The sequence below is a fragment of the Lepidothrix coronata genome, unplaced genomic scaffold (genome assembly GCF_001604755.1).
Source record: "Lepidothrix coronata isolate B3197 unplaced genomic scaffold, Lepidothrix_coronata-1.0 Scaffold102, whole genome shotgun sequence".
Classification (NCBI taxonomy): domain Eukaryota; kingdom Metazoa; phylum Chordata; class Aves; order Passeriformes; family Pipridae; genus Lepidothrix; species Lepidothrix coronata.
The window spans coordinates 891,334-912,906 of NW_016690282.1; the positions used below are offsets into that span (position 1 = coordinate 891,334).

At 48.4% G+C, this 21,573-nt stretch overlaps 1 protein-coding gene across 4 annotated transcripts; it reads left to right on the forward strand.

Moving 5' to 3' along the window:
• The first annotated feature begins 1,876 nt into the window (after positions 1-1,876).
• Positions 1,877-20,839, forward strand: LGALS2 (galectin 2). Of its 4 annotated transcripts, XM_017823403.1 has the most exons (7): positions 1,877-2,091; positions 7,207-7,308; positions 7,548-7,619; positions 12,975-13,083; positions 19,058-19,140; positions 19,375-19,534; positions 20,634-20,839. In XM_017823403.1, the coding sequence occupies exons 4-7, from the start codon at positions 13,078-13,080 to the stop codon at positions 20,778-20,780; spliced, it is 396 nt and encodes a 131-aa protein (XP_017678892.1). In that variant the 5' UTR covers positions 1,877-2,091; positions 7,207-7,308; positions 7,548-7,619; positions 12,975-13,077; the 3' UTR covers positions 20,781-20,839. The 4 variants fall into 4 exon arrangements, with proteins under 4 accessions (XP_017678892.1, XP_017678891.1, XP_017678893.1 ...); XM_017823402.1 differs by lacking the exon at positions 7,207-7,308; XM_017823404.1 differs by lacking the exons at positions 7,207-7,308; positions 7,548-7,619.
• The last annotated feature ends 734 nt before the right edge of the window (positions 20,840-21,573 follow it).

Here is a 21,573-nt window from a genome sequence, read left to right on the forward strand (position 1 = left end):
GAGGGCAGGCGAGCGCGGGGCGGGGCGCCGGAAAGCGGCCGCCGCGCGGAAACCACTGGGCCGACCCTCCCCGGAACAACCCGCATACTGGCAGGTGAAGCCACTTCCGGCAAAAAGACCGGGCACTTCCGGCTGGCGGCGCGCGGCGTCCTTTCAAAGGACACGGGCTCGCCGGATGCGGCGCATGCGCAGTGCGCCCCCGCCCCGGAGATGGAGGGAGACCAGGTGCCGGCCCGTAATAAATATAAATATAATATAAATGCTAGTAAGCGAACTCCCCTGCCGTGATCTTTAAGTAGCAGGTGATCTCCTGACCTTCTGCCTCGCTGAGCAGCGTGCGTATGAGGGGATATCGGTGGAGCCCTGGAGAGAGCTGGAGGGTTCCAGGAGAACAAACTCCATTTGCCCTCGTTTTTCTCGTCGCTCTGGCAATCTAGGCCAGCGCCAGCTGTGACACTTGACACCGCCTGTTTGCTCTGTGCTCCAGTGGCCCTGGCAGGAGCAGAGCGTCTTCTACCCGACTCGCTGCCTTCGTTGTTTACTTTCCTGCACTTCAGCGTTGGTGGAAGGGACGAGCTCGGCGAGCTTTGGGGAGCCTCAGCCTCCCCCTGTGTGAGGAGTGCCCTGTTGGGTTGTCGGCGGTGGTGTTTGGGGCTGGGGCTGCCAGGGAACGTCGGCGATAAGAGCACAATGCAGCCTATACAATGCAGCCTGTTCGGCGTTCCAGCGTCTGATCCTGGAGACAAGGCGTCTGAGCCGGAGCCGTCCCGTGCTGGGTTACTCATTTACAGTGCTAATCCCATGGTTGACTCCCAAGGTTGAGGGATCTGCCCTGTTGTCACACCTAATGGCTTTTCCTTATGGATAGCCATTGTTTCGGTGGGGATTTTTTGGCCATTAAAAAGCACTTATTTTGGCGCTTGAATGTAGTTCTTTTTTTAACTGTTACTGCCTTGCATCACTCAATACTTACTCATCACAAAGCCCTTTTTAAGCACCTTTCATAGAAAATTGCAACATCCTTCCCTCTGCTCTGTTCAGGCACGTTTAACACGGGTTATTTTAATCTTATGAGTCAACCTTGCCTGTCAGTACTACCTCTTTGATTTTTCTGAGAATCCTGAAGTCATCTTTAGGAGCCCTCCAGGTCATGTACCATCTGCATAGAAGGCATGCATGTCTCTTCTCCACCCCCCACAGCGATGCCTCTGAAGGAGGAGTTTAGCAGGCTGGTGTTTTACACAGCTCCTTTGCTCAGGTTTCGGTCTGTCTGAGTCTCAAGCTTGTTTGTTTTCCTGCCTTTGGCAACACCCAGTAGTTAGCCAAGTCCAGGATGAATGGAAGGCTGCACCCACTTTTCAGCTGGTTGCAAACAATGGCGAGTGAACTCGTGCATAACAGTCCTGTCAGCAGCGACCTTGCCTTTATTTCTCATAGATTTAGGAGTCTCTTTCCCCTTTGGTTACATCTGCTTTTCATATAACAAGGACCCTAAGTGCAACTGAAGAAGAAAGAGAGATCGGAGTCTGAATCCCTGTAACAGTGGTTAGATGTTGTGAGGAAGAAGCTTTCTCACTTCCCTCGATTTATTTTTACCGACAGCTGGAATTTCCAACTAGGTCTGGACGGCGTGAGGCGCTCCATGTGGTAATTAACACCGCTCCAGAGGGAAAGTACTGGAACTATAATTAGCTTGTAGCCAGATGCGGAGGAAAGTGATGACGCCAAGCCAGAGGCCTGGATGAGCACAGCTCACGGGGACAGAGGGGTGCGGGTCCCGGGTTTGGCACAGGGATATAGGTCCCAGGTTCAGCAGAGGGATGCAGATCCCGAGTTGGGCAGGCCTTGCAGCAGCCGCCCGCAGAGGGCACCAGAAGGCAGGGGAGCGCCTGCCTGAGTAGCCGGGCTCAGCAAACGCTCTTGCTGCCCGTGCACTCGAGGTGAATCGCCGAGCAAACCAAGCCCCAAGTCCTTCGGGAAGGGAAGGTGGCCTCGCAGGAGTGGCCGGGTCGCCTGGGAGAGGGGTTTTCCATCCATCAGCTCGTCTTCAGCCAGCCAAAACCACGTTGTCACCCCCTGCTCTGTCCCAGGGTTTGTTTGGTTTCTCTGCCGTGTGTGTTTATGTAAACCCTGCCATGTTTTTCAGATGCGCTTGTGTGGGGCAGCGAGAGCTTTTGTGTGTTTCCTGCTGGATTGTCGGCTCTGACCCGTGACGTGAGCTTCCCTTTCCCCCTTCACATTCTTCTTTCTTTGGCAAGGCGTTCTGCCAGAGACCTTTCACTTTCCTGAAGCTTGGTACCGTCATCTTTTGTTCCCTTTTCTTGTTTTCCTGCTCTGGCTGACTGCAGCAGCCAGTTCCTGGGGGGTTGGCTCAGTTTTAACTCTGCTACTCTCTCTTGGAACAGGCTGGCAGCACCTCTTCTGACATCATCTCGGACCATGCACCTCTTTATGCAATCCTCTGGATTTACAGCCCTGCCATTCCTTGACCTTGGCTAATCTCCATACTTTTGCAATACTTTCAAGCATCTTTCCCAGTGGAAGGTTGCAATTAGAGAGACAAGTATAGAGTTGCATACTTCTCTAGAGGGAGAGCAGGTTTGAGCTCCTTTAATCTAATAGGAAATGTCTCCTTCCCTTCATATGCAGCACTTTCTTGTGGTGTGCAGTCATCCACCAGGATTGCTCCCTTCCATTTCTTTCAGCAGTTTCCCTTTCAGCTGTAGGAAGACTTGTCCTGCGTGATCAAAGGCATCCTTCTACAACTATAGGAGCAGAATGAGGAAACAGAATGCTGGATAAGGGATCAGAAAACCTGCTGGCTAGATCTCTGCAATTAGGCATGTCTTGGAGCAAGACTCAGGGAAATGCTCAGCTATGCTCACTGCCTCAGTTTCCCTGGTTGTTAGCGTGGGGGTAATTGCATTTGCTTCCTTCGGGGAATTGCCTTGACCTCGGTAAACCAAATTTCCTTTCCATGTTGATTCTGTCATTAGAGCAACTGGCTCAGCAAGACAAGTGAGAGAAGCAAATACCAGAGTTAGAGGTGAGCTGTGCAGCTTGCTGCTTCCTGGTGTTTGAGTTCTCCTTCCAAACTGGGCAGCTCAAGGGGTGTCTCGATCCCTTGACTGAGCTGGCAGCAGTGCCCTTCTGGACAGTATGGGCAGTGAAATTGCCTCCTTACACCCTGGAGAAGGCTCAGATGGGTTTGCCGTTGCTGAAAGCTTCTTCCCAAGAGAGTCCAGGACATTCAGGGGATGCTCTGAGAATGTGGGAATGCTCTTGCTGCCGAGGAACATTATTGGCAGCAGGCAGTGATGGAATAAAACTGACAGAATGGAAGCCCTAGTCATAGCCATGTCTTGGGGGCTGATAGGTTATGTAGCTGGTGAGCCAAAACCTGAACAGGGAGAGGAAGACCTGCCAGGTTAGAGACAGCTGCTTAAATTTATGGGGCTGAAGTGAGCACTGCAGGCCCTGAGCCCGCAAGGGGGAGCCTCGGTGGAGTTATTCACAGCACTGCTGATGAGATCAGTTCCAGACTGGAACAGATCCACTACCGATACTGTGCACTCGGGACTCAGGAGTCAACAGAGGCATTAGAAAACGTGAACAGATTCACCCATTCTTGCTCTAGCCCTCACTTGCTGTGCTGTTGCTAACAGATGGAAGGGGCATCATTAGAAAGCACAAGTATTGGGGGCAAAAAGTAGTTTAAGAGCATGAATTTTGCTGAGATATAGTTTGGCTCTAAAGAACAGCAGGAGGGAGAAGGAGAAAAACCCTACTGCAAAGGCATTTCTGAGGGGCATCCAAGCATGATCTGAGCAGAGACTGGCAACAGGAAACTAGGCATCCTGAAGCAAACCAGGGAGCCCAGCTGTGGCAAATCCCCCAGCCTGGATGATGAATACATCCCTGCATTGCGGTGACAGCAAAGTGTGACTTAGTGTTTGCTGGGAATATTTAGTGTAGCAGCTGCCCGGGGAGCTCAGAGGCACAGCCGTGTGCAGCCTCTCTTTCACAACGTGGCACAGGGAGGAGGTATTCCTGCTGCAGGGTGCCCCAGTGCCGAATGCACGTGTACTCAGCTGTGCAGCTGGCTCAAGTGTGGCAGCTGGTGAGTTTGAATAGATGGGTTTTGGCCTGGGCTTGAAAATCTCTCACTGCCAGCAATCCTGCTTTGGCTGCAGCTGCCTCAAGTTCCCTAGGAAAGTTCAGTGCTGGCTTAAGTCGGGACTGTGAAACAGCAAGAGGAGGCAGTCCGGTGGCACTCTCCCTCCATCCAGGCTGCTCAGTCTCTGCCGCTTGGCACTGCAGCCAGCTTCTGCCCTTAGCTTTTGGTGACGGGTTGGTGACGGTGAGGATCAGCAGGGCAGAGCGATCCCAGTGCTGGGGCATGGTGGACATGAAGCTAGGAATGAAAAGAAAACTGTGACCCAAGAGGAGGAGGAGGGAGATGCAGAGTCTGCATACGCAGATTTCCCAAGGACCTGACTTTTCACAGGCTCCTTTTTAGTTCCTCTGGTTTCGTCTGTCCTAGTAAGCACTACAGGAGCATGGCTGGGCCTAAGCACTGCCTCAGGATGTTGGCTCATGCTGTGCAGTTGTTACCAACCTCCCTGCCTTGGTTTTGGGCAGTGCTAGCTAGCAGTGCCACAGCACCCAGGCACAGGTGGGGGACAGGGTGGACTGGGGACTGTTCCCCCTAGAGCCTTGTTGTCACCATGCATTTAACCCCATAAATGGGAGCTGGGTTCTGCTCCTTGCTTTTGGGGCCAAGAGTGAAACAGCTAAACCCTGTAAGCCCAGGTCTCTTAGAAGGCAGGCTTTTGAAGTACAGTTGCCTGCAGCCTGTGTATTTACCCCCTAATTTTCCACTGTTTCCCTCTTCGAAGATGGGAAATATCATGCAACAGGTTGTAGGTGAGTGTGTGGGATGGGAGCGTGTGCGCCAGACTGAAACTGGGAAATGCTAATGCTCTGTCTGCTGGTTACAGCTGAACACTGGGTTGTGACTCAGTGTCCTACAACCCATGCTATGGATCACTGTATTTGACCTACTGCCATGAGAGGTGGGAGAGATGCTATGAGAAAACATTGCCCAATTACATGAGATCATGTGGGTGTGGGGACCAGCTCCTGGATGCAGGGGATTAGAGAGGCCTGGACACACAGACGTGTTGAAATTGCCCCTCTGGATCTCCTGCCTTGAGCAGGCAGAAGGAGCCTATGAAGCATGCGATTCTGCAAGAGCTTCCCGTGTGTGCACACCTCTGTCCTGGTTCCCCTGCCACCCCAAACTACATCAGGTTTGGGAACTCAGGGAGCAGAATGGGGGCAGAGCTCGTGTATCCCCCATTTAATGTGTTGCCGACAGACATGTCCCCCAGCCAGGAGAAGGATCAGGTGAACACCTCTGGGGGTGTTTGACCAGCCTCTGCTTTGTATTTACCTGGAGGGGCTGTGTTCAAACAACACACTGTTCCCTTCAGCTCAGCGGCATTTCGAAGGCACTGTTTGCATGTGGGTCGTGACGCAACCATGTTGCATCTTTGCTGTCCCTGATTTGCAGCCCAAGCCCTTTCCTCTATGCAGAAGGAGACGTTCCCAGCAGAGGCTGCTTCTCTTTCCACGTCCCTCCTCGATCAGAGTAGCTTTGCATCTTGAGTAGCTTGCTTCCCTGCAGTGGCACTCTGGCTGAATTTCCAGAGGAGGATGTGCACTGGGAGTTGATGGGGTTAAAAGTGGTGTCACAGTGTGATTCCAGAGTGGGCTATTAGACTTCTTCCCTCTACTGTCTTGCTGCTGTGCTGCTCCTGCAGCCAAGCAGCCACTTGCTGGTGTCCAGAGCTCGTGCGAGGCACTCTTCAGCTCATCCTGAGCCAGACCTCTGGGGAGCTGTGTCTCTGACAAAGCTGTTCAGGAAAGATTTCCACCCCTTTCCTAATGAGGCCGAGTGAGTAATAGAGATGTTCCTCAGGGATGGTCTTGTTAGGAGTGCTACGTGCATGTTCAGGAGCAGAAAGCAGGTCTCCACTAGCCTTTTCCCGCTGTTGTGCAGCAGATGTGGATGTGTGTCCCATCTTGACAGAAGAGATAAGCTATCTGCCTGCAGATGGGAACTTGCCTGGCAGTTGCCTGTCATCCTCACATTGTCCTTATCAGATCCCCTGGCTTGGCAAGTCTGTTGGCAATGTGTTTCAGGCTATTCAGCCTGGGATATGATAAGATTAGTCTGGGGTGAATTGCATTTAAAGCATTTAGTTTCTAATACTCTTTTCCCCTCTCTGGAGCAACCATTCTCCATCCAGGAATCTGACTGCAATTAAAGCCTGGTGTGTGCTCTGCTGCTGGGGGCTTTTGGGGAGGGGAAGAGAGTGGCACAAGGAAACCTGGGGGCAGCTAGAGACGCAGGCAGGTTCTGGCCAGTGGTGAGGAATAAAAGGACAGCAGAAAAGCCACACACTGGAAGGAATGGAAAGAGAACCAGAGAGACCGAACAGTCTGGCATGAGTGTTGGGAATAAATATTCACTGTGGTCAAGTAAGGGCTTATGTACTACTGGATACGTGGAGCAGAAAAGGGGTAGAAGTTCGCAGGTGCAGTCCAGAGAAGGGACAGGATGCCTGTATAGGATGGGGTGTCCCTTAGTGCCCAGTATAGTGCTGGAAAGGGAGACCAGGTGTCCCAACAGTGCAAAGCAGCTGCAAGCAGCTGCTGCCCCGCTCCTTTAGGTACCTTGAGGAGATGAAAGATCTCTGGGCTCTAATGCTGGCTTTGAAAGCTCCTTCACCTGGTGGCAACTCTAAGCAAGACTATGGATGTAACTTCTCACTGGGAAGCAGGGAAAAAGTAATTTAACATTCCCTGTGCTGGTGGGAGCTGGAACCTCCTGTGGACATTGGTTGTGCTTGGAGCTCTTGCAGCAGGTCAGGCTCAGTTCTCTTCCCTGTATGTTGCTCTGAAGGTCCATGGGTTCGAATATTTCTGGTGCCCTTCTCTCTGGAAAGTGTGAGGAAAGGAATACAGAGTCCTTCGTGTGGGCCTGATCTTTTCTTAGGTCTCCTTTAGATGCCTGCAGTTCCCTCTTTAGATGCCCATTTCCTGCACTGAGTCAATCATTTGGGGATTTGGATTCCCTTTTTTTGGCAGCTTTTCTTTCCCATTTTCATCTGGTTTGGTTTTTACTATTTCATTTTGCAGGGCCATCAAAGGGAGTTTGTTCAAGCTGATTTTGGAGAAACAGATAGTTTTGACTTGACAACCTCTTCTTCTGCAGACCTCAGCCATGCCCTTAGATCCAGGGTAGGTTGCCTGTTCAGACCCTCTCAAAGCTGATGTGTGGTAAGGTGGCTTGCTGCTTCCCAGTGGGGATGAGGGATACTTGGCTTTAGTGACGTGAGCATGGGAGAACAGACTTTTTCTTTTTGTTTTCCCTCCCATTCTTTCCAGCCCATGAGCTGTTAATTCTTGTGGCTTTTCAAAACTTGCTATTTATCCCTTAGCATTTCTTTCTCTCTCTCTCTTTTTTTTTTTTTTTCCAGTGGAAGAGCCACCCTTGGCATTGTGCCTCATGCGTGTGACTCAGATGGATTCTGCTTGTCTGAAAGGTTCCTGTAAGTCCTCATAGTTGTCCAACCTGCCTGAGCTCAGCACTGGAACCCGTGAGAAACACGCTCAAAGCGAGTCATGCAGTGCCAGTGGCCTTGTTCTCCCTGTGTGGGATGGAGTGCTGTGCGCAGGGGCTCGGCAGTCACTCACTTCATGCCTTTGCTGTCCTGTGGGGTTGAATCTGGGATGGCTGTTTGGAACTCAGAGCAGAGAGGTCCCCGTGGACCGTTTGTGTATGGTGCAATATTTTGCTTATTGTAGTTCCAAACAACTGGTCTCATGCTGTCTCTGTTGTGGGAAATGATCCCCTTGCAGTCAGCAAAGTTGGGCTTGGAGCATCTTGGAAGTCCCCTGGCTTCCACTGTTGGAAGGCTTCTGTTCTTTGAATGCCTCTGATTTTCAGACTTAATTGGAGCCACCCAAGGGCTAATTTTTTCCAGAGGCACTGAATGCCTCAATACCTCCTGCTGGTAGTAAATGGTGTGACCAGAGATCAGCATCTCTCATACTCCAGCTGTATCAGCTAGGGGACCACAGCATCCTTTTAGGTTCTTGCAGAGGTTTGCAAAGAAGAGTTGGCTTTGGATGTGAACGTGGGTATCTGTACCTCAATTTCATCATGTGCAAGATGAGGGAGCTGCTATCTGCCTTCCTCAATGGTAAGATAAAACTGTTGGAGATGTTAATCTTTGAGTGCAAGATGCAAGTGGAGCATAAGACCTCATGAAGCTGATCCTTTGTGGAGAGCTCTTTGGAAGATCTTTTTCTCATTAAGCTAATAATATCTCATCCAGAAGATCTGGGTAAAGCTGGGAGATCCCAAAAGTCTCAGAGAGGGGGAAGCTGTGAGCCTTCTATACATCTCTTTGCCAGTAGGGAAGCTTTCAGCACAAGTGCATTTTTATCTTCAGGCATGTTTTTGAAAGCCTTTCCCACAACCCACATTCCTGGCATGCACCCATGAGTGAAAGAATTAGAGAAATGAAGTCTGGAAATGGAACTGGGTGGCATGTAATCAGTCCTCTGACCTCCCTTCCCCACCCTGTGCCAGTTCTGTTCATTCTCCTGCCCCTCAGGCAAGCTGGGGACTCAGAAGACATGACTCATCTGGCTGCTTGGGTTGATGACATGGCCCTGGTGCCTTATGAACCAGCTTCCTTGCAAACGAACCACCTTTCTCCCCTTCCTCATGCACAACTCATATCATACAAAAATGTTGCCACAGACTTCAGAGCTGCCTGAGAGAGAGGTTCCCTGCAAAGGTATAAGGACATAACTTGGCTATGGGGATGGAAACCATCCAGCAGAGCACACTTGAACTCCCCATGGAGATGGGAGATGCCAGTCACTCTTGCACCACTACCTTTCTGATAGGGTGAAGAGAGAGATGGAGTCTGATGGAGTCTGTTCCCTGTGCTCTTGATCTGCTTTCTTGGTGCAGGTTCCCTCTTTCGCTGCTGCCCCTAGCCCTGAAGAAAGGTGTGGGTTTTTTCCACATTTTAGTTCTTTAGCTAGCTTTTTCCTTCCTCCTCCTTATTCCCCACATCCTAAGGAAGAGAAATTGCCCCCTACAGCTGAAGGGGGATGATGTTTGTGGAGAGCCTACTGGATGCTGACGGCCTCTAATCTCTTGCCCCCAGTTCAGAGCATGGATGCTACTTCCATACTTCCCACTGTCAGGTAGCTGGGGCGGGAAGGGTGACGGAAGATGCTCTTCCAGTCCTTGTTCCTTCCCATTTTACTTGATCTGAATGCAGAGGCTTCAGTGCTTTCCCTAAAGGAGCAGCCCCTCTCTGGTCAACCTCTTAGGCAGGAGCTTAGTGCTCATGGGCACTAGTTTCCTTGTGCTCATCATTGCTTTGGCTTCTCCTAGATCTCCTGGACAGTCCTCTCCTGTACATGCCCTTCAGATCCACAGACCTGCTTACCCAGTCTCTTGCTTCCCTCAGTTTGGCTAAGTACACTTTGTTCTCTTGGTTTTCCTCCGTTAGGAAGCTGGCTGGCTTTCAGAGCTTAGGGATCGGTTGGCTGAAGGTTGCAGCGCTGTCTGCTGAGAGGCCAACTAACACCTCTTGACTAAAGGGGAAATCAGTTCTGTCAAACCTATCTGGGAATTTCTGTGACTGGAAGCTGGAGGACTGAGCATCTCCATCAGGAGGTGGTGGAAGCTTCTCAGTCGTGTCCTGAGCCCTGGCTGCTGAAAATCCACCCCACAGTCCTCTAAGGTAGGGGGCATTCACCCTCTAGGCCTCATGAATGAGGGACACCAAGGCAGAAACAGGGCTTAATCACAACTGCTGGGAGGAACCACAACCAGGGTCCAGATGAGGTCAGAGAACACAGTTTAAATCAGGTCACTACTTGATATTTATTGTGTGCAGTCTTTCTTTTTTCTTTACTCCCGCACTGAAATCTTTCCCCAGAGGCTATTCAAGGAAATAAATAGCCAGTGGAAAGGGACAATAGCTTGCTGTGGAGTACAAATTATATGAAGCTGTAGGAAATAATAGCAGTGTGAGCAGATGCTACCCCAAGAAAGAATGCATGGTTGGTCTCTCCAGTTCCCTTTGCCTTGAGCAGATGCTTATGCCTCGTCCAAGGCACAGGCTCCCTGGTGCCTTGAGTGCAATATGGGACAGGCACCTTATCCCCTCTGCAATGTTGTTGTCCTCCAGTGCTGCTTCTTTGGTTTCAGATTAGCACTGAGCTGAAATCACAGCCTTCCACGAAGGTATTAAGGCGATCTCTTTCCTCTTTTTGCAGAGCTTGGTTTGATGTGGGGTCAGTGGCACGGACATCCGTGCACCTGGCGTGGCTGCCTTGCCTTTCCCTCTCTTCCTCATTCCTTCTGGACTGAGCTTCACATCTGGTGATGACCATGTCGGTCCTGCAGGGGACTGTTCATAGCTCACGTTGTCTAGAGAGAATGTGTTGGCTGCCTTCCCCTCTGAGCCCCTTTCAGCCCTTCCTCAGAACACCATTGGGAGAGATGGTAGGGACAATTTTGGTGTGCTGGTGTGGATTTTGGAGGCTGCCCCTGCCACAAAAGGCCCTGAGAAACCTCTGACAGCTGAGGCAGTTTGGCTACTTTGGCTGGGAAGTGGGGAAACCCGTGGTTTTCCTCAGGGCTTCACACCTTGCTGGCTTATCTCCTGCCCCAGTGAGAAACCAAAATAAATACTGCTGCCAGCAATGATGCTGGTGAGGATCTTGGCAGCCTGCTGGGGAGGGTGGCATTCAGTCTGTTCTCAACAGCTGTGTGGGTGCCCTGTGGTAGAAGTGGCAGCTCGAGGCTATGGTACATGAGGTACTGCTGTCTGAAGGATCCCAAGGATCCCGAGATCCTATGAATGCTCCTGGTGGCCTGAGATCTCCTTAGGACCTAGCAGGAAGGCTGGGAAGGACTGTTAACACTGAAATCTATTGTATGGGACCTCTGCAAATAGAGCTGCTGCATTTTATGGGGTGAAAATAGTCTGCAGAGGACCTGCCCTGCCACCCTTCTGGCTGAAAGCCAAGATGATTGCAATTAATCTCTTCCCTCCTTAAAATATGGTTTTGGGTTTTCTTTATTTTCTCCATGCAAAATTGCAGACCTGCTCCCTATTGGAAACTCATCTTTCCCTTGGGTTGCATATACCCTCACCCTCGCACTGAGTGACTACTTGTTTGGTCTCTGCCATCCCTCTGGAAATGCAGCAAATCCTCCTCTGGCGTCAGTGGTGTGAACATGGGTGTCCCACACTAGTACAGGCCAAATGCCCTCTGGCCAGGTTGAACATCTGTGGGGCCCTGGAGGGGCACTCCCAGTTTGGTACCCTATTATAGGATCATCTCTGAGGGGCGAAGGGTTCCTGGATCCTTTGCACCAGTGGCTGCCAGCTTCCACAGCTATTGTTTATGTTTTCCTTACTGCACAGACCCTCCACCTCTTTTGCAGATGCTCTTTAGCCGGATTTCCTCTTTCTTTGGGATTTACATTCCCATGCTATCATTGTTTCCGCAGGCTTTCTACTTTGCAGTGTCAGCAGGGAAGTATCAACCTGCCCCCGCCACCCTCCTTTCATCATCCCAATTGCCACCTCCAACTGCAATGGAGAATTTTGGTTCTTCTGGGGTCCCTAAAGTCTCATCCCCTTTCTATGTGGGGAGCACATACCCCTGCATGAGAGAGGCAATCAGCACAGGGCTGGTGTCTGACAATGTGGAGGTTCAACTCAGCAGATGAAGGAAGTTGCCAGCACTGGCAGAGCTGCTGCCTGGTTTCCCACTATTGTTCCCAGTGGCAAATAAAAGGGGGGTGAACGCCCCTGCTGAGCATTGTAAGAAGGGGGTTAATGTAATCTTGATAAAATCTCATGGCCCTTCTCTGAGCAGCTCATGCCTCTTTCCTGCTCGTCTCCCTTTTGGCATATTCTCATGTCTGCGGTACTCGTGGCTCTGCGCACAACTCTCTGCGTGGGTAGTTTTCCTCATCCCTCAGACAAAATCATAGAATGGGTCAGGTTGGAAGGTACCACAGGGGATCATCTGGTCCAACCTCCCTCCTCAAGCAGGACCATCCTAGTGCACATGGCACAGGATCATGTCTAGATGGTTCTTGAATATCTCCAGTGAGGGAGAGTCCACAACCTCTCTGGGCAACTTGTTCCAGGGCCTGGTCACCCTCACAGCAAAGTTCTTCCTCACATTCAGGTGGAGCTTCCTGTGCATCAGTTTTTACCCATTGTCTCTTGTCCTATTGGTTGGCACCACCAAGAAGAGCCTGGCTCCATACTCTTGGCATGCCCCTTTAGATATTTATACACATCGATGAGGTCCCCTGTCAGTCATCTCTTCTCAAGGATGAACAGGCCTTGTCCCCTCAGCCTTTCCTTGTAAGAGATGCTCCAGTTCCCTAGTCTTCTTAGTAGCCCTCCACTGGACCCACTCCAGCAGCTCCATGACTCTCTTGTACTGAGGAACCCAGAACTGGACAAAGTAAAAGACATTTACTGCTCTCCCTCCTGGGCAGCTGTAAGGAAAGAGATAATGACATTTGCAGTATATGCCTTAAACAGGCGTGGTGGTGAAACTTGGTGCAGAAAAAAAGGCATAGGTGCCTATGCACAAATCACAAAGGAAACAAGATTTTGGTTCTGGCCCTGCTTTTTATGTCAAAGTTTCACTGTGGTATGTGACGTAACAAGTGAATAATTGCACAAGTGCAGTAAGTGGGGTCACCGGTAGGACACTTGATTTTTGGGGTACTTTTCTTGCACAACCCCCAGAATAGATCCCGGACAAGCACTGAAACCATGCCTGCTCTCATCTTTCATGTGAATGAGGAACTGAAAGTCACTTGTACCTTCGCTTTTCAGCTATATAAGGGACTGCATAAAAATGACTCGGAGTGAACCGGTTCGGACCCCACTACCAAGAAGCCCAGGGCACTGAAGGACCAACGGGGTTGCTGCTGGATCCATGGCGGTGACTATCTTCTACTTAGACTATCTCTCCCCTTCTCCCTCTCTCTCTTTCTCTCTCTTTTCCCTGTACAATTAATTTTGTAAAATAAATTTGGCATTGTTGAACTGGCATTTGGGCTCGTTTGCACCTTAATTTGGGCAGAGGACTTTAACATCAAATCATAAGATTTTAATTGGCATCACAGACAGGATATACTGTTCTCTGACCCAAAGTGCTGTTTAACAGTTCCGAACTTTTACTGTTCTTCTTCCTGCCTGGTGGGCACTGTCTCTCTCTGAAGGAGATTCACCAAACTTTTACTGTTACAAATTGTCTCCCTCTGAGGGAGACTGCTTTCTGCTGCCTGGCAGGCACAGATTGTCTGCCTCTAAGGGAGACTGAAGTAAAATGGTTACCCACGGTGACCAGTGTAAGCCTAATGTTTTACTCTCTCTCCTGGAGAAGTTTCATAGTCACCCCTCTCCCCTGGGGTCGGAATGGGCACAAACTAATTGAGGTAACGTACAGGCAATAGCCGATCACATTACTAGTTTGCCTGCCGAATGAAAAATTGGAAGAGGAAAAGGTAAATTACTCATTAAAGGTAAGTTATTTGTGCAGTTTTAGTAGCTTGTTTATCCTGCGTGCAAAATGAAATCAAAAGCTCCCCGCCACCTGAAAGAGTTGCAGATGTAGAATATATGACTTTGAAGTCAGAAAATTAGGATCCCAAAACATGGGATGGGGACATTTGGTACAATGCTGATGATTTAGAGGAAGACCTTGACCCTATCCCAGCACTAGTAAAAGTTTGGCCTTTAATTAAAACTGAAACTGATGGTGAGGGGAAGGGAGAAGCCCACACTACTGTTCATACTGTTCCCTGGTCCCCCACAGAGTTAGGTAAATTGCAAGAAAAATATTCCAAGTGTCCAGGGAAATCAGAACCTGAGTATGTGTAGTGAGTTTCCCTTACAGGCAGAGACCAAATCTTGCTGAGTGAGGATGAGGCAGAAGTATTTTTAACTACTACTCCAGGTAACCATAACTACTCATTAACTGCCAGACCTCCTTACTGGGCTGGAGGCATAGACCCACAGGACAGAGGAAAGCCTACTACTGTTAAGACTACAGGATTCTCAGGTCTGGCAGCCTCTGTGCAAAAGGCAGCATGTATTCAAACAATGTATGAAAGATGTCAATTAAGGCGATCCCCTATAGTAGCTCCCATTGATCTGGCCAGATTAACTCCTCTCCTTTGTGGCCTTCCAGATAGCCTGAAAATATTTGTATCTGATGCCCAAGATCATGAAAGTTGCTGCAGCAGCAGCAAAACCACCTAGAGACCAAGTTCACATACCTACTCGGTATGAATTCGTCCAGGAAATAGGATGGGTTGGAGTGACCTCTGGGAAGACAGATGAAACCCCCTAGTGAGTATGTCAAATTTATACCACCACACCAAAGCCAAATGCTAAACCACGATTTGATTATATACCCCTTACTGCAGGTGTTGACGGGTTGGTCACAAAATTAAAGCTTTCTATGTTACCCTTGAGAAGTAAAAGATACTTCTTGAAAAGTCCATCAAATTAGTATCAGATGGATAGTGCCCTCCTTTTAACCCACTGTGCACTGGTTAGACAGAGACCAAGCAATTCTGTTCTATGGTTTTTCCAGGTTATAGGTATCCTGGATGTTAGAAATCAGACTGAAGATTCTTTTATACCAACTCCAAGTGTCCACAGGGATTGTTTGCTTTTACATGTAGTATATTTTGGGGGTTTTAATTGGTGTGTGTATCTGTAAGTTTTGTTTACAAATTTAACTAAGTAATTAAGGTTAACAAGTGTGGCATTTATAACCTGTGTTGGAAAGATATGCCTTGGTTTAATATGTTTATACTTAATGAAAATAAGTGATTACTGCTTGCTTGCTTTTGCCTAAATCTGTAGAAGACCTCCTTCCAATGGGTATTCTTACAAAGACTGTGGAATACCTGGGATATCCTACAGATAGTGAATCCTTACTCCTCAAATAAAAAACAAATTACTGTGCAGTTTAACCAGCCACTCAGTTTTCCCATCATCACTACCAAAATGCTACTGATTTTAAAAAGTCCACTGAATAAGTATGTCTGGATAGCTGCGGATGATCACAATAAGGAACATAAAATTAATACTCAATGGATTATCCCATCCTTTTGAACCGGTTCAAAGCTGAGCTGAGTTGTTTATTTGATCTTTTGAAAGTAAAGGCCAGGTGCCAAAAGGAGGAAGAGGGAATTCCTGCTGTAGTTTATGCCATAATATGTTTTGTTTTTCTATTAGTAGGAATAGTTATTATACTAGCATGTTTGTGCTGTTATGTAAATGATTATATATGTCCACTGCTGAAACGGGGAAATCAACCCCAGGGGACAGAAGTGCTAATTCTATCAACCTCATATGGGAGTTTTGGGATTTGTGTGTCTTTAGAATCGAACAGACCAAGGAATAAGTGTAGCTTTCCCTACATCAGCAGAGTAGGGCCCAAGATTTTTTGTAACACTCACGATCTACCAGTCAATTTAAGTGAACCCCCACTATGGAAATGATCTTATATTCTGGTACCTATTCCTTGGTGGTTAGAGAGTAAATTACCTTTGAAATGGAGGGCCCATTACCTATTAATTGAGGGAATATCTACGGTTTTTGAATGCCCCTGGTTCCCACACCAAGTGAGACTTAGTGATACATATTTTGCATACTACAATAACACAGAGGGACTTCAGAGTTGGAATATGTGTAATGCATCACATCCGGAAGCCATCTCCTCACTAAACTCTGAAGAGATTGATCTACCTGGGATGATCAGGGGAAGTCCGCTATTACCAGGGATGTCCCAAATCCCCGACTAATAGGATTCCTTGTCAATATTTCCCTTCTGATCCCATTTTTCATCTGCTAAAACAACCGGATTATTATGAAGCACCATATATTTAAAAGTTATTTTTTGTGGTATGTAGAAATACCCAGCAGGGCAGGAGCATTACCTATAGATTTTTCGATATGTGTTTTAATACGTGGCATGTGTACCTGTTGGGGATGCTCCTCTATGGGATTTAAAAATCAAGACCTGCTGTGTAATTCTGTGGCTCATTTCAAGACACATTGGGCCCACATCCAACGGGTTCAGTATTCTGGAATCCCTTGCACCTACTACCTATAAAAGAACATTCTGATCCTGTCACCTCCCCAAATGTACTTGATGGACTGTAACAACACCTGGACTTGTAGGATGAGCAGCTATCCTGCACCACTTGGATTAGCTTGAGGATGTTCTGATGGAAAGTTTTAACTTGCAGTTAAGCCTAACTCAGCACGCTGGTCTAAGATGTGGGATGGTACTCCTATCCTTTTGCCCAAATCGTGTCTGTCATTATTTATTGGTGGGAAGGACATGATGAGAGCTGAGTTCTCCTGAACACAGCTGAGAATGGATCATTGATATACATGCCGCAGATTATTATATGGTAGGACAAAAGTTAGCTTTGGGATTTAAGATAATTTTTACACCTTATCTAGTTATCAGACAACATCAATGGGCGTTAGAAAACATAATATGGCAAGTGGACAAGGTATCTTTTTTGAGGAGTTAACTTGCAAGTCCAATAAGTGTCAAAAATAGCTTTATGAAATCGGTTAGCATTATTACTTAAAAAGCAAGGTGTATGTGGAATGTTAAATTTAACAGATACTGAATGTTGTATTAGAATTTATAATGCTTCTACTTCCATTGAAGAAGCTTGAGACAAAAGGAAAGAAACAGCTGACCAAACTGCAGAATTGCTCCAATCCATGAAACCTAATGACTGGTTTGAAGGTTGGAGCCCCAACTCTTGTTTAATGTGTGTAGTCTGATCACTGAGACTCACAGGGTGGGGCTCATGGTTAGTGCGAATGATGTTGTTAATTAGATTTACTTGGTGGATGAATGATTGAAATTGCAGTTGTTCAGAGTACGATTTCTTGTATTATCCCTTCTGCTTCATCCATCTTTTCTCCCTCTGTCTGCTACGTGCACATCACCACTGTGGACAAAGACAACGATTGAAGGCAATGACTGCTGATTGATATTTAGTCACGGGGTAGTATAAGGAAAGGGTTAATGACTTTGCAGTATATGCAAAATTTGTTTCAGGAAAAAAGTCGTGGGTGCCTATGCACAAACCACAGAGGAAACAAGGTTTCAGTTCTGTGTTCTCCCTGGGATGGCTGCAGGGGAGCAGGGTGATGTGAAGGTGTGTACAGGTTTGTCGTGGACACAAGAGCGTGATGGTAAAGAGACCCAATGGCAGAAAACACCATCACCAGCACCTGTTTCTGCTGGTTCCACAATCAGCCCAGGGAGATTTCACCAATGGTTTCAGTGTCCTCAACAGCAAACAAATTCCCCAAGCCTGCTGAGTTTTATGACCTGCTCATAGGAAACACCTCTGGGGAAGGAGTGCTTATCAGCACTTCTCCTTGCTTCAGGATGTTTTGGGGAAGGGCAGAAGCTGTCTACCAGCTGGCTGTGCATCAGCAGGATGGCTGCACTCAGCTGTTCTCTGCAGGACTGTGGACGGTGGCTGAGAGACTGCTGGTCTACTGAGACTTGACCTTCTCCTTCTTCTCCTTTTTCCACTTGACTTTTGGAGACTTACAAATCTGTGATACTGTCTATTGACTTATATCGTAGCTTTTACCTGGGAAGAAGACAGCAGGGGTGATACTCCTCTGTAAGGACAACATTCCCATGTCTCAGGGCTAGGGAGGATGGGGCTGTTGGACATTATAAACATCGCTTCTCAGGCTAAAAGATTTAGGTCTTGATGGGGCTTGGATGGGAGGTTGCAGAGAGTCCCACATGTTGCTGTTGCAGTCCATCCAGCTGAGGCTGAATCTAGAGCCACAAGAAAAGAAGGAGCTGGGATGCCACTGTGTCACTCCTGCAAAGGACTGTTCATAGTTTGTACCATCTACAGGGCATGTGTTGGTTGCCCTCTCCTCCAAGCCCCTTTGAGCCCTTCCTCAGAGCACTGTGGGGAAGGATGGTGTAGACCATTTTGGTGTACTGGTGTGGATTTTGGGAGCTGCCCCCTGTCACAAAAGGAAGGAGCTGGGATGCTTCTTTTGGCTGAGCTGTTACACACAGAAAAGGACTGAACATGGTGGTCACGCCTCCATGACCAGCTGGGAAGATGCTTGCCCTGTGTGGTGTCTGAAGTAGCACCTCTAGGGGTTGTGCATAGTAGTCCTTCCACTGGGAGCCCACCAAAGAGGCTGGAAATTGGTTAAATCTCCTGAAGTCCCTAATGAGAAGTGTACATAAGGAAGCTTTTTCTTTGGATCAAAGTCTTCTGGCTTAATAGCAGCCGTTGGAGCTTTGCAGAGGCAAGGGGCATGTTAATGTGTAAGCCGCAAGGAAGTCTAGGGATGTTAGGTTCTCTGTGCAAAGCATTTCAGGGCTAAACTGCCTCCCTGCCTGGTTACTCTACCCTCTGAGGAAGATGTCTGTAAGGGCTGCTGCTCCTGTCCTCTGTCACCCAGGGTCCTCAACTCAGCAAGGCTGAGTGAGGGGCCGGCAGGTCACACCCACTCTCACCACTTTCATTTCTTGGGCAACACTGACTTTCCACCAAACCCTGTGTAATGCCCCTCTGCTTTAACTCTCTTTGTACCTCTGCTGTCATGCTTTTCTTTCCTTCTGCTGAGGACAAGCCTGTTTTCATCTCCTCTCTCTGATGTATTTTCTCTCTTGTGGGCTTCACTCGGCCCACTCTTTCCTCACTGTGAGAGAAGCTCATGCAAGACCTCCAGCATGGAGGTGTTTTGGCCATGAGAGGAGCACCAGCTAAGAGCAGTAGATGTTCACCTGGCTGGGGCACCTTCTCCAAGCAACACCCTCTCACTTACGGGGGCTGAGGAAGAATGGCTGAAGGAGCCTCACAGATTATTTTTCTCTGCCTTAGGATCCATTTGAAATCTTAAACCTCGATATGAAGCCTGGGAACACCCTGAAGATCAAGGGCAAAATATCTGCTGATACTTCTGGGTAAGTACAAAGAAACCATCTTGACTTACCAGGATTGAAGGTGGGCTGTAGAGGTAGGTGGTTTTCCAAGGTCCCCAGATACAAAATGTGTGAGCATATCCGTGCTAGAGGAACCCCTATGCCACCACCTGCCATGCTGATGGAGGAACTGGGTGCAGAGATGTGTGTTGGATCTCAAGTCTTCCAAGACCCTCTCCTGTGCATGCTGCTGACCTTCCTCCTGTTCGTCCACAGCTTCAGCATCAATCTTGGCTCCAGTTTACAAGATCTGGCACTTCATTTCAATCCCCGCTTCAATGAGTCTGTCATTGTCTGTAACTCCAAGTGCTCCAATGTGTGGCAGAAAGAGCATCGTGACAACCACTTCTCTTTCTTCAGGGGCTGCACTGTCAAGGTGAGGAGTGTGTGCTGGGTGTTGGGGGGTGTGCATGTGGTGGGGAATCTGGTTAGCAGATTCCCATACCCTCGTTTTCCCAGTCCCATCCAATACTTCATGCTTCCTCACAACAGCCTGTTATCCTCTGGTTTTTGGTCCTGATTATCATTTCCACTCCTCCTTCAAAATCCCAATGCTGCTTCTGGGAACTTTGTGTGAGCCCTGTCTGTCTCAGGCTTTGTAAGTGCTTCCTGACCCCCCTACCTGCCCATCAGGTGAGTGTACCAGGGGCATGTATGAAGTTAAAAGGAGTCTCCAAGGAGCAAGATCTTTCTGCTCTCTACCTTATTTCTCTCCCTAATTCCATCCTGTGTAAACACAGGCTTTAAGGCAACCCAGAGTTTGGAGCAACGTCCAAAAACCTCTCCATCAGCTCTTCTGTCCTCCCTACTCCTGGATCCACGCTGCCAATCTGTCCTCTCTCTTCTCCTGCCAGGGATGCTGTCCTAGTTGCTGTCTCACCCCATCTGATGTCCCAAGTTGTTGACAGGGCTGAATTTAGGAGAAGTCCAGTTTCCATTGCTGTGGAGAGAAAGCTTGTTTCCTCAGGCATGATGGGCTCTTGGGGAGGGGGTAGTGAGTTGATGGCTTTGGAGAACATTCCCTTTGGTTTGCAATGATCAGTGATGCATTCTCGTCCTGTCTGCTTGTGTGTTTATCAGTAAAGTTCCTTTTTCCAGGTCCCAGTGAGCTGCTGAGGGCATTGGGGGGTCAGGTTTAATCTGCCCTGTTCAAAGCAGTACAGTGGCATATACATTCCATGTGTACATGTACATATACATTCCATAAAGACATGTAAAGACATACTTGGGTTTAGCTGCTCTGAGTTTACAATCTCAGTAGGTGAAACAGTCTCAGGAGAGATCCTGTCCCCAAATCATAGTTTGTATACCAGCTTAGACCTTTGATATCAAGTGCTCATTTCCTGAATCACCCTCAGCTCAACCCCCAGCATCTTGATTAAGGTTATAGAGAACAGGTTTGACCCTCTCAGTCAGGTCTTTTGCTTAGATGCTGACCTCTGAATACCCTCCTTGTCCTCAATTCCCTTTCCCAGTTCCTCATTGAAATGCTGACAGACAAATTCCGTGTGAAACTACCAGATGGGCATGAAGTGTGTTTCCCCAACCGGCACAGCTACCGCAAGATCAACTACATGAACATCATGGGAGGCTTCAAGATCACCTCCTTCAAGCTGAGCTGATGGATGCCACTTCCCAGCTCTAATAAAAGACCAAGCCAGTGGAACACTGCTTGCTCCATCTGCTTTGTCTTCTCTGAGGTCTTTGGGTCTGCTTCTGTGTAAGCCACTGTCAAAGCCCAAGGTTTTCCCAGTAACAGAAAAAGAGTCCTTGTTGGATGGAAATAGCTCCCAGATAATGCCAAGTGCTTTCCTGGTCAGAAGAGGATGTGGGGTTGAATGGGTAGTAGATAAACCAAAGCAGGCTGTAGGTGGGGTTCAGGAGGAGGAGGAGGTCACTATATGATTGCTTGGGAAATGGTTGTGTAATCTCTTCACAGTGCTCCATTTCTTCCTGCACCTGAGCTTTTGGGAGGGAGGGATAGAAGAATGGGCAGAAAAGCATGGATGTGATTGATGTGGCATTTTGCACCACAAAAGAGCAACCTAATTAAAAGTTAGGTGATGTGGGGAGGGCAGCACAGGTGTGCCCCCAGCCAGCATTCCTGCCATAGATAAGAGAGTGTCTCCTCCACTTTCCTCTTTACCTCACCTCACTTATCTGCTGGCACATTCCAGTCAGGTTACCCATTACTCTGACATTTCCATAGCAAACCCTACTCAGGGAAAGTGAGGCAGGGGAGGCAGTGAGGTTTGGACTGAATTATGTGGCTCAGCACCTCCAAGTCTGTGTCCCTTGCACAGGACTACAGGCAAGTCCTGATTATTTTATGCTTCTGCTCTAATTGAAAAGTACCTCGCCAGTCTAAAGTGAAACTGATGTGTGACAGAAAATGTCAGGGCACTGTAGGCTGGG